At 45.7% G+C, this 17,150-nt stretch overlaps 1 protein-coding gene across 4 annotated transcripts in view; it reads right to left on the bottom strand.

Moving 5' to 3' along the window:
* LOC123759584 (uncharacterized transporter YwbF) overlaps positions 1-17,150 on the bottom strand; it is a 45,602-nt gene that overhangs the window by 17,475 nt on the left and 10,977 nt on the right. For all 4 annotated transcript variants that reach the window (XM_069317272.1, XM_069317274.1, XM_069317268.1 and 1 more), the window contains 2 exons: positions 8,477-8,816; positions 813-967 (listed from right to left, as the gene is read on the bottom strand). In XM_069317272.1, coding sequence (XP_069173373.1) covers positions 813-967; positions 8,477-8,816 — 495 coding nt within the window. The remainder of the gene's footprint in view (positions 1-812; positions 968-8,476; positions 8,817-17,150) is intronic.

Here is a 17,150-nt window from a genome sequence, read left to right as displayed (position 1 = left end):
CTTTGGCACAGTTGGTTACAGGCTCATCCTGTTCCTTATATGATTGTTACCTAATGTTGTTAATGAATAAAGGCTATTCCTACTGATGCATATAATAGGCTCATGAAATAACTGGGCCTCTAGGAGTAGGTTTCAACTGAGCTGAGGCAGGTTACAGCTCTTGCTTGCAGTTCATCAGGTTCCTTATATGATAGTTCCCTATGTGATAGTTTCAAGGTATATTCTCATGAAATAAATGAGTTTCTAGGAGCAGGCTTCAGATGAGCTGAGGTAGGATAACAGCTCTCGCATGCAGCTTCATTAGGCACGTCATTTGACAGTCCCTATGAACCCAAGTCTTAGTTAAAGAGAGAGAGAGATAAAATTTATAGAGCACTAGTGGGAGGTGTAAAGCATATGGTATGTGTGTGTGTGTGTGTCCCCAGAGTCATGACTTGTTGAAGTTGGCATTAATCTTATCGAACACTAAGTGCTCCATATATGTGTCAGCAGACAACTGTACTCCACTTATCACAACAATTCTAGACCTGCTTAATTACGTCACCTTTGGTGGGGAGAGAGAGGGGGGGGCAGCCTGCAGAGACATAAAACACTAAACTATATGGACCAGTGTCATTAACATACATTACACGAAAGATTCTAGAAAAAAATCACCAGAAAACATTATTGTAGAATATTTGGAGATAAATTATATAACAGACGAAACACAGCTCCAATGGGTGTATTATGGTGGGTGGTAGTGCGGGGGATGGGGTTGGGGGGGGGGGTTGTGAGCCTCACTATCACCCACCATAATGGTCACAACCACTTACCGATGGTGTCACAGCAGATGGCGTCGGAGATGGACTCCACGGTGGAGGCGACGACCTGGCCCACCAGCAGGAGGAGGACGTAGAGCCAGAAGCAGGGCAGCGTCCAGGGTGGGGGACACGCCCCCCAACACACCTCCCCACCTCCACACACCAGGCTGCCAACACACACACAAATTAAGTCCAACCATTCCTCCTAACAGTTATGGTTGACATGACTGAAGTGTACAGTGAATGAAAGGTTAGTTTAGTTAATTGATTATGAACCCCATACTCATCTTGTAGGTGATAGTGGAAAGGGTTATAGAGGCACATAATGGGCTCAGGGACTGAACCCCATAATTAATTAACCTAAGCAAGTTACAATCTTGATGAGCTAGTTACAAAATTTAATGCACACCGTCACATCAACAATGGACTCGAGACCGACCACAAGTACATTTTATAATTTAAGCAACTGACATATGTGATGTGGAGAGTTAGTTTAGTTCATTTATTATGCATCTTGTGAGCGGTAGTGGAAAGGGTTACAGAGGCACATAATGGGCTCAGGGACTGAACCCCACAATTCATTTAGCTAAGCAAGTAACAATCTTGATGAGCTAGTTACAAAATTCAGTATAAGTCGTCACATCAACAATGGGTTCGAGATCGACCTCAAGTACAGTTTCTAAATTAAGCAACTGACATATGTGGAGAGCTAGTGTCACAATTGATATGTTTGTCCTGCACACCGCCCCCCCCCCCCATCCAGTGGGCAGCGGTGGATAGGTTACAATCACTCAGTTACTACCTACAGTCAGCAAACTGGGGATATTTGGCGTGGAGAGCCAGTGCCACAATTGATATGTTTTTCCTACACACCGCTGCCCCCCTCCCCCCCCCGACCCCATCCAATGGGTAGTGGTGGATAGGTTACAATCACTCAGATATTACCTACAGTTAGCAAATTGGGGATATTTAGTCAAGATTTCTGGCAGTAGATCATTTTGAATTAAATATTTACACATCTCTTAAACTTTTGTTATAGGACATAACAAAATCATAATTATATAACATATATACTCTGTATATGTGTGTATTGTATTATATTATATTATTTGGTCACTGACTTTTCCCTTTGCCATTTGATGCACCTTCCTGCCATGTTTGTTGCTTTTCCTACTATATTGTGATAGGGTTAGTCAGGAAGGGGCAGGGAGGGAGGGTATGAATGAATGAATGTGTGTGTGTGTGTGTGTGTGTGTGTGTGTGTGTGTGTGTGTGTGTGTGTGTGTGTGTGTGTGTGTGTGTGTGTGCGTGCGTGCGTGTATGTGTGTTTGTGTTTTCACCTAGTTGTGCTTGCAGGGGTTGAGCTCTGACTCTTTCAACCCACCTCTCAACTGTCAATCAAACAACGGATTTTTATTTTCTCCACACACACACACACACACACACACACACACACACACACACACACACACACACACACACACACACACACACACACACACACACACACATCCGTAGGAAGCAGCCCGTAGCAGCTGTCTAACTCCCAGGTACCTGTTACTGCTAGGTAACAGGGGCATCAGAGTGAAAGAAACTCTGCCCATTTGTTTCCACCATAGCCAGGGATTGATCCCAGGTCCCCTAGATCTACGCATCCAGAACACTGTCCACTCAGCCATCAGGCGCCCCTATTGTTATGTGCATTCACCTTGTTGTATTTACCTAGTTGTGCTTGCGGGAGTTGAGTTCTGCTCTTTCGGCCCGCCTCTCAAATGCCAATCAACTGTTACTGCTATCCCCCCCCCTCCCACACACACACACACGCACACACACACCCAAGGCTGTGAAGCAGCAGCCCAAGCTGCACGAATCTACATTAGTTCTCGTACCGAACACAAGGCAGTAGTAAAATTATATTTACAAAATTGTTTCAACTCTATTAAAAGGGAAGTAGTCCTCACCGCAGTCCAGGAACATTGTCCAAGCCTTCTCCCCTGTGTCAGCAGGTTACATACAACAAAGATTCATCGCTTCTGTTTGGCGAACAAGAAGTCACCTCAGCAGAGGGAATTCATCAAGGAGACCCCCCTTGCACCTTTCCTCTTTTGCATAGCGGTTCGAGAAATCACAAGCAGACTGTCCAGTGAGTTTAACATCTGGTTTCTGGATGATGGCACTCTGGCAGGCCCACAAGACTCCCTGCTGGAACACCCGCAGCTGGTGAAGTCACAAAGAAAGATCCTGGGGTCTCGTTCTTAACCTCTCTAAGTGAGAAATTATTTCATCCAGCAAGGTAGTCATTAATGCAGTGAATGCAGTGAAATCAGTTTTGCCAGAAGCCTCAGTCATCGAACTCACTGACAGCACACTACTTGGAGCACCTCTGGGGCACAATGCCATTGCTGCAGTACTTGAAGAAAGGTTTAATGGTCTAAAAGGATGGAAGAGAGAATAGGGGACTTGGACTCCCATGATTCCCTCTACCTTCTCGCAAAGTGCCTTACCTTACCCTGGATAACGTACTTTTTAAGGTGTGCACCCACTTTTGGCAACCTACTACTAAGTCAATATGATGAGCTCCTTAAGTAATATATTAAGTGCCAGGAAGGCACTTAATCTGGATTTAGATGACAGTCAGTGGGACCAAGCAACAGGGGAATAGCCATACGAAAGGCAACTGAGGTAGCACTTCCAGCATTCATATCCTCATGCACAGCAGCCAACGAATTGGTAGGAAAGAACCTACCAGAGCTTATGAGAAACTCAGTGGGAACTCATGCTCCAAAGTTCACTGAAGAAGCCAGTCAATGGGAAACCATTACACACCCCTTACCCCGACCACAAGCTCCAAAAGACCACAAACAGGCCCACTGAGAATAGCCCCATAATGGAAAAGACTGCCACAACAATGCTTTAGAACGCATCTGATGAAAACAAAGCCCACCTCCTAGCGATAATAACACCCCATGCCAGGAATTTTTTATTTGCTGTCGCCCAATGCAGCCCTCAGAATTCGCCTCAATCATGACACCCTCCGCATTGGAGTTGCCCTACACCTTGCCGCCCCCCATCCTCACCGAACACAGGTGCATCTACCAAAGAGCAATGGCAGACCAAAATGGTTATCATGGTCTGGTATGTCGTTAATCACAGGGTAAGATTGCAAAACATGAAGTCAACGATATCATCAAGAGGAGCCTTGCCACAGCCCGCTGCCCAGGACCTAAACCGAGTTGTTAAGGGATCCTGTACATCAGTTGCATTGCTTCTGGCAGTATGGGTTCGAGTCACTTCTGGGGTGTGAGTTTTCAGTGGCATATGCCTGGAGACCGTTCAGGCTTGTTCGCATTTGTGTTCCTCACGTGTGCCCCAAAGAATGAGGTGATTTGATAAAATACCATGCCCAAGATTACCAACCGAGTACCGGCGGGGGGATGGAAATAACCTCGGCTACCATCCTCTTTTGACCGGTCGTGTTGGTCGAGTGGTTAAGGGATCCTGTACATCAGATCCATTGCTTCTGGCAGTATGAGTTCAAGTCACTTCTGGAGTGTGAGTTTTCAGTGAAATATATGCCTGAAGACTGTTCAGGCTTGTTTGCATATAATATATATATATATATATATATATATATATATATATATATATATATATATATATATATATATATATATATATATATTTATATTTCAACCCATATTCCTATTTAGATAGTACTTCCCGTAACTATGTGGACCAGCGTACATAGACTATGTATGGAACCTTAATTATAATTATTATAGGCGTAATGGACAATTAGACAGTAGAATTTGGTACTATTCACTTTATAGTCTAAAAAGGTAACGCTAAAAACCAAACTTAAATATTCTTAGCCCGACTATAGCACATATATGTACTATATTAGGCCTCAGTGAGTATTTCTATTAGGCCTAAGAAGGTTAGGTCAGGTTTTCTTTGCCACATCAGTACAAAGATCAAGCTCATGGAAGCTCGTGGAGAGAATCTTAAGGGAGAGAATCATTCACCATCTTTCAGTGAACAGTCTTGTAAAATCGACACAACGTGGGTTTGTTAAAAATAGATCCTGCCTTACACACCTGCTCACAATAGATCCTGCCTTACACACCTGCTCACAATAGATCCTGCCTTACACACCTGCTCACATTTTTGGAAACGATAAACGGCTACTCAGACAAAGGACTTCCGGTTGATGCAGTATACATGGATTTTGCTAAAGTCTTTGATAAGGTGCCACACGAAAGACTGGCAAAGAAATTACAGGCACATGGAATAAATGGAAGAATACTAGAATGGATAAAACCATGGTTAAAACAAAGAAAATAGAGTGGTGTTAAATAGGAATAAATCTGACTGGAGAAATGTAATAAGTGGGGTACGTACCACAAGGGTCCCTTTTGGGGCCAACCCTTTTTGTCATTACACATCAATGACATAGATGAGCATATTACAGACCACAACCACAAATTTGAAGTTGACACAAAGATGTATGGTAAAGTTGGAAATGATAATGATGTTGAAGCATTACAAAGAGATCTGTAGGAACTTCACAAATGGTCAGGTGATTGGCAAATGCTTTTTAATATTGAAAATGCAAGACCTTGCATGTGGGGCATAACAACCCACGCCACAACTACCAAATTAACAACTTTACATTACAGCAGATTGAGGAAGAAAATGACCTTGGAGTCAAACTCCATCATTCAATGAAAGTTACACAGCAGGTAGGGGCAGCACTCAAAAAACTAACCAAACACTTAGAATAATCAAGCGTACTTTTGACTTAAGGAAAAGAAGGTCGTGATTCAATTGTATAAATCTCTGGGGCGCCCCCATTTGGATTACTATATCTAAGCATGGAGACCTCATCTTCAGAAGGATATTGCTGCTCTGGAGAAAGTGCCACACCGGACAACAAAAATTATTCCAGAGCCAAGTCAACTCACGTATCAGGAACGGTCGAGGGTCACAGGGCTAACAACACTGCAAACCAGGCATGACAGGGCGGATCTTAATGAAACGTTTGAAATACTGAACAATTTGGAGGATGTTGATCCGGAAAATTTTTGTTAGTGGCTCTCAGGTAAGCTAAAAACATTTCCGGTTCGTCCAAATTCAATAGTACCGGTTTCTACTTTCTAACTGCCTTTTACGTCAATAAATGTACAATGGTCCACATCGATACTATAAGTACTACTTAAACAGGAGGATGGGTCGATATATTTTCCATTTTATTTATTTATTTATTTATTTATTTATTTATTTATTTATTTATTTATTTATTTATTTATTTATTTACGTATTTATACAAGAAGGTATATTGGGTTGTGAGAGTACATAATATGTTTTATTTTAGATCCCTACTAATCTTGACCCCTTCTGCATTCAGACTTCACAATTCGAACATTGCCTAACACTTAAGAATAAAATTCGAAACGAGTACATTGAACACAGCACTCATGGTGGCACTTAGTTTGAAAATGAACTCGAGTGGAAGGGATTAACAGACATTAATAAGTTTGTGTGAAGAGAGAGAGAGAAAGAGAGAGTGGCGCTGAACATGAGTGTGTTATACAGAGGCGACCATGCAGAGATGTGTACCAGTGTGTTTAGAAAACACACTGAATTCATCATTTGTTGCTAAGGCTTATCAACCTCTGGAGGGTTATTTAATCCGTCACAATAGCTTAATGACCAACCAGCAAGTATACTTCAATCCTGGATGTAGTCAGGGACTAGAGTATATTCTCAGTATATACGCTATGAAAACACTGTGTGGAAGGAGATAAATGTAAACAGTACATCATCGTGCAGCATCATGACACGACCAGGGAGTGGGGGGATGCATGGCCGGAGCTCCCGACAAATTGTTTACCATAGGGTACATCCTGCCCCAGTGTCCTCGGGAAGGGTATAGGACGGGTACTTGATGCCACGGTGCCCTCGGGGAGTGTTTAGAGCGGGTACTTCATGCCCCAGTGCCCTCAGGGAAGGTTTAGGGCGGGTACATCTTGCCCTCAGGGAGGGTTTAGAGCGGGTACATCCTGCCCCAGTGCCCTCAGGGAAGGTTTAGGACGGGTACATCATTTCCTAGTGCCCTTAGATACGGTTTAGGGTGATAGGATATATAAATTTGTATTATGAAGCCGTTACCAGGTTACAAGGTGACGCTCTGACGTCCTATCCGACAACTATGTTCTGGAGGGAATATAACTTAGTGCAACCAATAAGAGAAGACCAATGACGGCATGCATCAATGATCCCGCCCGGGATTGGGCAGCGGCAATAGAGCTTTAGCCGGACTCAACCTCATACTGAGGGTCGACACAAGTCTTCAGCAGCAATCTCTGTATGAAGTAGGAGTACCATAGGACCTACTCCAAGCAGCCCCGATTACACGATTCAAATACAGTATTTAGTCAAAGATCGACAAGAAAGTCTGGTAATTCAGAAAGCAGGTAATAAAGATCATTAACAGTAACACCGAAGAAACAGAGCCAGAACAATGGCTGTATAAAAGGGAGGGACACTAGACATCAACACCTTGTCAAGCTTGCAGTAAATATAAACATTGTTGAAAATAATCCGAGGCTATCAAATAGAATTCTAAAAAGTGTCATTAGACGAGAACTCGGATAAATTGGAAGCGAAGGAGTGCAAATAGGGACCATCAAGAGCTCATCACTGTTCATCACAATGAGACCAGTCACACGCAACATGTGTACTCACCTAGTTGTGCTTACGGGGGTTAAGCTCTGGCTCTTTGGTGTATGGGGTAAATCAGACAATAGCCTAAGAGAAGTTGTCACAGCTGGAATACGACTTGGCTACAGGTATCTCTGGCAGATGGTTGTATGGGACTCAATGCCAAGTGTAAAGTGTGTACACTACGACACACACAACATACTTACATTTCATACTACGCAAAAAAATTAACCATTTAGAGATTAATTTAAATGTACGTTGCATGAAATTGATAATTATTTTATCATAAATTATAAAATATAGGAAATTCCTGCACTGTATCCATATTTAGTTTTTAGTAATTGAAGGAAACATATACATGGCGAGCGTATATGCTGTGTAGACTAACATAAATAGCCACGCTTCTACTATTCTGCGCTATCCAATTGTGAACATTATTTTAAGTTAATAAAACAAATTACCTCACTGTATAATCTATTGTAACTGATAGAATATGTAGCACCAGGTGCATAATAAACTACCACCCACAGGACGAGTATGGAGTACACAATGAACTACTGCTCACAGGATGAGTATGGGGTGCACAATGGGCAGCAACAATCAAAAACAACTGTAATGTCTACTTTCAACTGGTGCTGATCGCCATCGTTGTCAACACATGGTGCTATCTTCAAATAAAATAATAAAAAAAAAATCAATGCTAACCAATAAACAAAGCTCATGTCGAGTCATAAACAAACGATTTTACCGACTCGTATGAAGAAATGAAGAACTAAACGGGTACCGGGGAGATAAGTTAGTTTGTTGTGGGGTTGCATCCTGGGGGAGGGTCAGCAGTTCCACCTTGGAGGGGACATCCATACAAGCCTAACATGTACATGTATATAGACACAGGCTGCCCGTCCTCAACCAAATGAATTAATTTGTACTTGTAAACACTTTCGATCACCCACCTGACATTAAGCATCTCCTTGGGTTCAGGTGGAAGGAAGCCCTCCACCAGGTACACTAGGGCTCCCTCTCTTGTTAGTGTCTCGTCGTCGTCGTCGTCGTCATCTTCAGACTTCTGCACCTGGTTAGTCCTGGGTCCCCTTAACAGTGTTGTCCCCTGATAACGAGGCGTCTCTAACATCTCGCCGCTGGAGGTGTTTGCTCCGCGCTGTTGTGGCGGCATTTCCAGTTTGTCTTGGGTGGGGATATGGGTGAGTTTGAGCCCCGTCGCGTGTGGGTGACGCGTGTCTGGGTGGTCAGAGGTGGCCGCGCAGTCCCACGCAACCGTGAAGTAGCACTCTCCTGAAGAACGTACTGGTCAGAGATGAGGTGGGACAACACAATGTGGCGAGGGACAACATGGGTGACAGTATCACAAAATGTCACAAGCCGGAAGTGAAAATGATATCGAGGCCTTACTAAGAGATCGACAGGGACTCCACAAATAGTCGGAAGACTGGAAAGTGCTTTTTAATACCGAAAATACAAGACCTTGCATGTGGGGCATAACAGTTCAGATCACAACAACGTTACCTTGCAGCAGACCGATACAGGTCCTTGGAGTCAGAGTCCACCAATCATTGAAAGTTCAACAAATGTTGTGGAAATATTGTTTTTTACGACTGCACTTGCATGCAACGTCAGCAATGTGCATATGGCGAACGCTCCACAGAGTTGCGGGAATCATCAAACACGAGAGCAAGCCACAGAGGGCCTGACTGTACAGTTGAATAAGGGTCTATAGTGCACCCCCCCCCCCCCCCCCAACACTTGCTTCACCCGGTCCTGATCAAAGTTGGTCATGGAAATCTCTTCAGTGCAAAATGAAGCGCTTTAAGTGACACCTCGTTGGGTCCTCGTCACATTTATAGTTTAGTGACTAATAGGCAATTAGTTGTTACGGACATCGGGCTAAAGGCTTAAGTATGAGTAAAGGCAGTACTTAGAAGTAGTTCAATGTTAATACCGCATGAAGCATTCTGTTGTTTGTTCAATTACTTTACTAATACGATGAGTGCTTGATTTACTCTTGATTGGTGTCAGCAAGGCTATTATCACACTAAAGAGACATGGGATGACCTAGTCGACCACAGTCCACTCGTGGACAAAACTTAACACTGTTGACAACCAATCACTGACACAGCTTCCCTAACAGTGCCAATATGCAAAAAAACACACGTGTTCCAATCAAGACACTCGGGCAATCATCATGCATAACAGCTGTAGTCTGGGACAGGCAACAATCATACACAACAGATCAACAATGGGACAGGCAACAATCATACACAACAGATCAACAATGGGACAGGCAACAATCATACACAACAGATCAACAATGGGACCTACCTTGAGGTTACCTTGGGGTGCTTCCGGGGCTTAGCGTCCCCGCGGCCCGGTCGTCGACCAGGCCTCCTGGTTGCCGGACTGATCAACCAGGCTGTTGGACGCGGCTGCTCGCAGCCTGACGTATGAGTCACAGCCTGGTTGATCAAGTATCCTTTGGAGGTGCTTATTCAGTTCTCTATTGAACACTGTGAGGGGTCGGCCAGTTATGCCCCTTATGTGTAGCGGAAGCGTGTTGAACAGTCTCGGGCCCTTGATGTTGATAGTTCTCCCTCAGAGTACCTGTTGCACCTCTGCTTTTCAACGGAGGTATTCTGCACATCCTGCCATGTCTTCTGGTCTCATGTGATGTTATTTCTGTGTGCAGGTTTGGGACAGGCAACAATCATACACAACATATCAACAATGGGACAGGCAACAATCACGATAGCACACACGCCCTATCCCCAGAGGCCCACATCAAAAGGATATCATCAGCGGCATATGCTAGACTGGCCATCATAAGAACTGCCTTTAGAAACTAATGTAAGGAATCGTTCAGGACCCTGTATACCACTTATGTCAGACCAAACCTGGAATATGCAGCTCCAGCTTGGAATCCATACTAGTTAAACACAAGACAACGTTAGAGAAGATTCAGCGGTATGCCACCAGACTCATCCCAGAACTGAGAGGTATGAGCTACGAGGAAAGGCTAAAGGAGCTGAAACTCGCGTCCCTGGAAGTCAGAAGAGTAGGGGGAGACATGATATCCATCTACAAAATTCTCAGGGGAATTGACAGGGTGGATAAGGACAAACTCTTTAGCACGGGAGAAACACGAACAAGGGGACACAGGTGGAAACTTAGTACCCAGTTGAGCCACAGAGACATTAGAAAGATTATTTTCAGTGTCAGAGTAGTTAACAGGTGGAATGCATTAGGCAGTGATGTGGTGGAGGCAGACTCCATACACAGTTTCAAATGTAGATATGATAGAGTCCAATAGGCTCAGGAATCTGTACACCAGTTGATTGATGGTTGAAAGGCGGGACCAAAGAGCCAAAGCTCAACCCCCGCAAGCACAACTAGGTGAGTACAAGGATTAAGTGTATGGTGTATGAGAAGCTCACATTCACTGACAGTGTAATGTGGTATCACACTGATAGACATATTGATTATAATTATGATTATAATTACATATTGATGTCATAATTAAGACATCGGGTTTGTCTTAATTCCAGCCTTCACCTGTTACAGGTGCTAAGTGGGCGAGAAATTCTATCTGAGCACCGAGACCAGTGCACAGAAAGACAAACAACCACACTCACAGTAAAGCTGCCACTCGACTCCTAGTACTATCACTTATGAACGCAGCTTCATACTTAGTCTGACAGCTGGTCTCATGTCCACACACAGCATGGTAGCACAGTTAGTCAGCAAGGCGGACAGCCCGCCTGCTTTCATACCTCTTACTGTACTTCCCACTTCTAAACTTCCCTTCACCTATGCCTCTCCTTCCTCTTTACTCCCCCCCCCCCAAAAAAAAAGCAGTAAGATAACAGGCTTTCCCCCCCCACCGCCGTACTTTTTATTTATATATACAAGAGTCGTTACATTCTTGTAAAGCCACTAGCTGCACGCATAGCGTTTCGGGCAAGTCCTTAATTCTAATTTTTCCCCGGAATACGACCCGCCATATCGTTTAACAACCAGATACCCATTCACTGCTGAGTGAACAGAGGCTACGGTTAAAGATTGGCGCCCAGTCAATCCTCCCCGGCCAGGATACGAACCCAGGCCAAAGCGTTCGCGAAGAGCCGGGCGAGTGTTTTACCACTGCGCCACGGGGACCGCTGCGGTAAAGCAGGATACATGCTGTATCTCTACAACGAGCGCAAGTGGTATCTCATGGTGACACGCGTGCAGGCAAGCACACAGACATGCCCCATAACCATGCAGGCCACGAGCGAAGCATGTGGGGCAGGCGGTGACATCTCATATATGTATGCTAAGCGAGTAGCAGCCACTGGACCAGGCTGGCTGGTGACTTGGCCAGTTCTCGCCAACGTTCCCAACCTCAATAAACTGTTGTACTAAAGTGCCTTATCCTAACTTACCAGAGGACCCATAACAGAAAACGGGAAGTATGTCAATTTCGCGAGCCGCTACCATTTTCCAGTTCGACGATTTTGGCATTAGGTAACGTATACGTCAAAATGCGAAGTTCTATTAGGAGGACGGGTTGTGACCCCGAAAGTCAAGGCTTATGTGTCCCCGCATTGCGGTTTGCTCTCTTCAACAACCTGCAACTTCAAACGTGTTGAGCTCCTCGATTCTCATATTGCTATGGCATAAATGCTTAATTCGTCCCGTTTAATTTCCCACTGGACACACGGCAGCCTCCCTGTTATCACTTGCTAGCCATGTGGGCTGTCCAGCGATACCAACCTTGTCAGTGATACATCCTTTGCATCCTGTGATAAGCAAGACATAACCTTGTGCACAGACTGGTGCACTCAGCACTGCAATATGCCACTTTAGGTAGCCGTGGGTAAATCCCGAGAGACCATTCTCGCACTATTGTATCAATATATGAGTGTACAAGTTATACAACATGCATATATTACGCATTTATACCTTTAGCAACACAAGCGTCAACGTAAACACGGTGAAGCTGAAAATAAACAAAAGTCAGAAAATTTGGGCACGTTAGCTTATTCGGTCATCCTCGATATATTGAGGAGACCAGATAGGCCTCCCTGTGGATCAGACCATCTGATCCACTGAGGGTGAGAGGGAGAGGTAGTAATGTAGAAAAGTAGAGGGTGGGGCTTGGAAGGGCAAAGACATGTATATCATGCCAATAGATACAGTGGAGCTATCATTTGGATGATAGCCAATAGACAATAAACTAAGAAACTTCATTCAGGTCTGCCATTATGACCTGCCCGTTGCGATTACCTGATTACATAAAGACCTATGGCTAGGCTAGAGAGGCAAAGAGGAGGCGACGTATTTAAATCTTCTACGAATCCCTACAATAAAGTTTAGTTATAAACTTTCTAGTTAACATTGGTTGTTGATTCTATATATTTAATGTACCAAGGTACTGGATAGGCTAGGATTTCTATAAATTATCTTATTTCAGATAAATCCTATTCATTCCTTGTGTTTAATAAACCTTAATTTACCTGTTGTGCTTAATTGTATTCAATTGTAATGTTGCTCAAAATCTAACAACACAATTTTGCAACGCTTAAAGAATTCTTATGAACTTTATTAATTATACAAATCACTAGGCTCTTAAAAATATTAAAATATTCATTATTAATTATTCATTTGAAATACTAAGCATGATTTTACTCAACGAAACAATATATGATTTACTTGACACTTAAACCTGCCCCTCAAACCCGCTCATTATAACCTGTGGCCAGGCTTTACCTTACCCGGGTGGCCAGGCTTTACCTTACCCGAGTGGCCAGGCTTTACCTTACCCGGGTGGCCAGGCTTTACCTTACCCGAGTGGCCAGGCTTTACCTTACCCGAGTGGCCAGGCTTTACCTTACCCGAGTGGCCAGGCTTTACCTTACCCGGGTGGCCATGCTTTACCTTACCCGGGTGGCCAGGCTTTACCTTACCCGAGTGGCCAGGCTTTACCTTACCCGGGTGGCCAGGCTTTACCTTACCCGAGTGGCCATGCTTTACCTTACCCGGGTGGCCAGGCTTTACCTTACCCGAGTGGCCAGGCTTTACCTTACCCGAGTGGCCATGCTTTACCTTACCCGGGTGGCCAGGCTTTACCTTACCCGAGTGGCCATGCTTTACCTTACCCGGGTGGCCAGGCTTTACCTTACCCGAGTGGCCAGGCTTTACCTTACCCGGGTGGCCAGGCTTTACCTTACCCGAGTGGCCATGCTTTACCTTACCCGAGTGGCCAGGCTTTACCTTACCCGAGTGGCCAGGCTTTACCTTACCCGAGTGGCCAGGCTTTACCTTACCCGAGTGGCCAGGCTTTACCTTACCCGAGTGGCCAGGCTTTACCTTACCCGGGTAGCCAGGCTTTACCTTACCCGAGTGGCCAGGCTTTACCTTACCCGAGTGGCCAGGCTTTACCTTACCCGAGTGGCCAGGCTTTACCTTACCCGGGTAGCCAGGCTTTACCTTACCCGAGTGGCCAGGCTTTACCTTACCCGAGTGGCCAGGCTTTACCTTACCCGAGTGGCCAGGCTTTACCTTACCCGAGTGGCCAGGCTTTACCTTACCCGTGGCCAGGCTTTACCTTACCCGAGTGGCCAGGCTTTACCTTACCCGAGTGGCCAGGCTTTACCTTACCCGAGTGGCCAGGCTTTACCTTACCCGAGTGGCCAGGCTTTACCTTACCCGAGTGGCCAGGCTTTACCTTACCCGAGTGGCCATGCTTTACCTTACCCGAGTGGCCAGGCTTTACCTTACCCGAGTGGCCAGGCTTTACCTTACCCGAGTGGCCAGGCTTTACCTTACCCGAGTGGCCATGCTTTACCTTACCCGAGTGGCCAGGCTTTACCTTACCCGAGTGGCCAGGCTTTACCTTACCCGAGTGGCCAGGCTTTACCTCACCCGAGTGGCCATGCTTTATCTCACTCGCGTGGCCAGGCTTTACCTTACCCGAGTGGCCATGCTTTACCTTACCCGAGTGGCCAGGCTTTACCTCACCCGAGTGGCCATGCTTTACCTCACTCGCGTGGCCAGGCTTTACCTTACCCGAGTGGCCATGCTTTACCTTACCCGAGTGGCCAGGCTTTACCTTACCCGAGTGGCCATGCTTTACCTTACCCGAGTGGCCAGGCTTTACCTTACCCGAGTGGCCAGGCTTTACCTTACCCGAGTGGCCAGGCTTTACCTTACCCGAGTGGCCAGGCTTTACCTTACCCGAGTGGCCATGCTTTACCTTACCCGAGTGGCCAGGCTTTACCTTACCCGAGTGGCCATGCTTTACCTTACCCGAGTGGCCTGGCTTTACCTTACCCGAGTGGCCAGGCTTTACCTTACCCGAGTGGCCAGGCTTTACCTTACCCGCGTGGCCAGGCTTTACCTTACCCGAGTGGCCAGGCTTTACCTTACCCGAGTGGCCAGGCTTTACCTTACCCGAGTGGCCATGCTTTACCTTACCCGAGTGGCCAGGCTTTACCTTACCCGAGTGGCCAGGCTTTACCTTACCCGAGTGGCCAGGCTTTACCTTACCCGAGTGGCCATGCTTTATCTCACTCGCGTGGCCAGGCTTTACCTTACCCGAGTGGCCATGCTTTACCTTACCCGAGTGGCCAGGCTTTACCTTACCCGAGTGGCCAGGCTTTACCTTACCCGAGTGGCCAGGCTTTACCTTACCCGAGTGGCCAGGCTTTACCTTACCCGAGTGGCCAGGCTTTACTTTACCCGAGTGGCCATGCTTTACCTTACCCGCATGGCCATGCTTTACCTTACCCGCGTGGCCAGGCTTTACCTTACCCGAGTGGCCAGGCTTTACCTTACCCGAGTGGCCATGCTTTACCTTACCCGAGTGGCCAGGCTTTACCTTACCCGCGTGGCCAGGCTTTACCTTACCCGAGTGGCCAGGCTTTACCTTACCCGCGTGGCCAGGCTTTACCTTACCCGAGTGGCCAGGCTTTACCTTACCCGCGTGGCCAGGCTTTACCTTACCCGCGTGGCCAGGCTTTACCTTACCCGAGTGGCCAGGCTTTACCTTACCCGAGTGGCCAGGCTTTACCTTACCCGAGTGGCCAGGCTTTACCTTACCCGCGTGGCCAGGCTTTACCTTACCCGCGTGGCCAGGCTTTACCTTACCCGAGTGGCCAGGCTTTACCTTACCCGAGTGGCCATGCTTTATCTCACTCGCGTGGCCAGGCTTTACCTTACCCGCGTGGCCAGGCTTTACCTTACCCGCGTGGCCAGGCTTTACCTTACCCGAGTGGCCAGGCTTTACCTTACCCGAGTGGCCAGGCTTTACCTTACCCGCGTGGCCAGGCTTTACCTTACCCGAGTGGCCAGGCTTTACCTTACCCGCGTGGCCAGGCTTTACCTTACCCGAGTGGCCAGGCTTTACCTTACCCGCGTGGCCAGGCTTTACCTTACCCGAGTGGCCAGGCTTTACCTTACCCGCGTGGCCAGGCTTTACCTTACCCGAGTGGCCAGGCTTTACCTTACCCGGGTGGCCAGGCTTTACCTTACCCGAGTGGCCAGGCTTTACCTTACCCGCGTGGCCAGGCTTTACCTTACCCGGGTAGCCAGGCTTTACCTTACCCGAGTGGCCAGGCTTTACCTTACCCGCGTGGCCATACTTACCTAACATACTTATTTCTACCAAACTATTTGGTCATAAATTACAGATGTAAATTTGTCAACACGTGCGAGGTGGCAAGACAATGCCGACCGAAAATACACCCTATAACAAACCCGTTTTATGTATGAGTATGTATAAGTATGTATAATTATGAGTATGAGTTTGGGGCTCATACTTTAAAATAAAATAAAATATGAGTTTTAAAATAAACTTTAGTACAAAAGATCATAAACACGTCCAGGATTTTAAATAAGTTTACCTGGGAAATCCTGAAACTAGCGAAATATTTTAATGGCAAAACAAATGACTGGCAACACCTGGGAATACAATTTGTAATTATTTTCTGCATGTCGTCTTGTATTCACCTAGTTGGGGTATGGACTTTAGGCTGGAGTTACATACTCCAGGAGTGGTCTGACGTAAGTGATATACAAAGTTCGGAATTTTTTTTTTTTTTATTATTATTTTCTACCACAGACGTGGCCACACATTTACAATGCTAACCAGCATATATACATTTTCTTCTGTCCTCCATGGACAGGATTAGAGAAATGTTAAACATAGAGTTCAAGGGTTTATTGAACACTCAACCACAGAAGGCGATTCGGTGCTTTTAAAATGCTAAGCTAACCTACATACGTAAATACATAGATACACAGATTTACGTATGCCCTACATAAAGTGTTTGATGTGTCTTTTACATAGTGTCATTAATGTACATTCACAAAGGTGAAATGTAATTCTGATCAGCTTCCATATATACTTTATACCCATACATATACATACATATATACACACACATGCATTCACATACATCTGTCTCATTTACTCTAACAGGGTGAGATAGCTGATAAAGAAACTAGTGTGCAATTAAGCACTTAATCACTGAAGGTGATGAAGGATCAAAGTTCGGAATGATTCCTTATACAAGTTTCTAAAGGCAGTAGGCCAATCTGGCCTATGCCATTGCAATGTGCCTAATGAATGATGGA

This window comes from Procambarus clarkii, chromosome 8, assembly GCF_040958095.1.
Source record: "Procambarus clarkii isolate CNS0578487 chromosome 8, FALCON_Pclarkii_2.0, whole genome shotgun sequence".
Taxonomy (NCBI): Eukaryota; Metazoa; Arthropoda; class Malacostraca; order Decapoda; family Cambaridae; genus Procambarus; species Procambarus clarkii.
The sequence above is the reverse complement of the archived record's forward strand: the minus strand, read 5'-3'. Positions and strand labels throughout refer to the sequence as shown.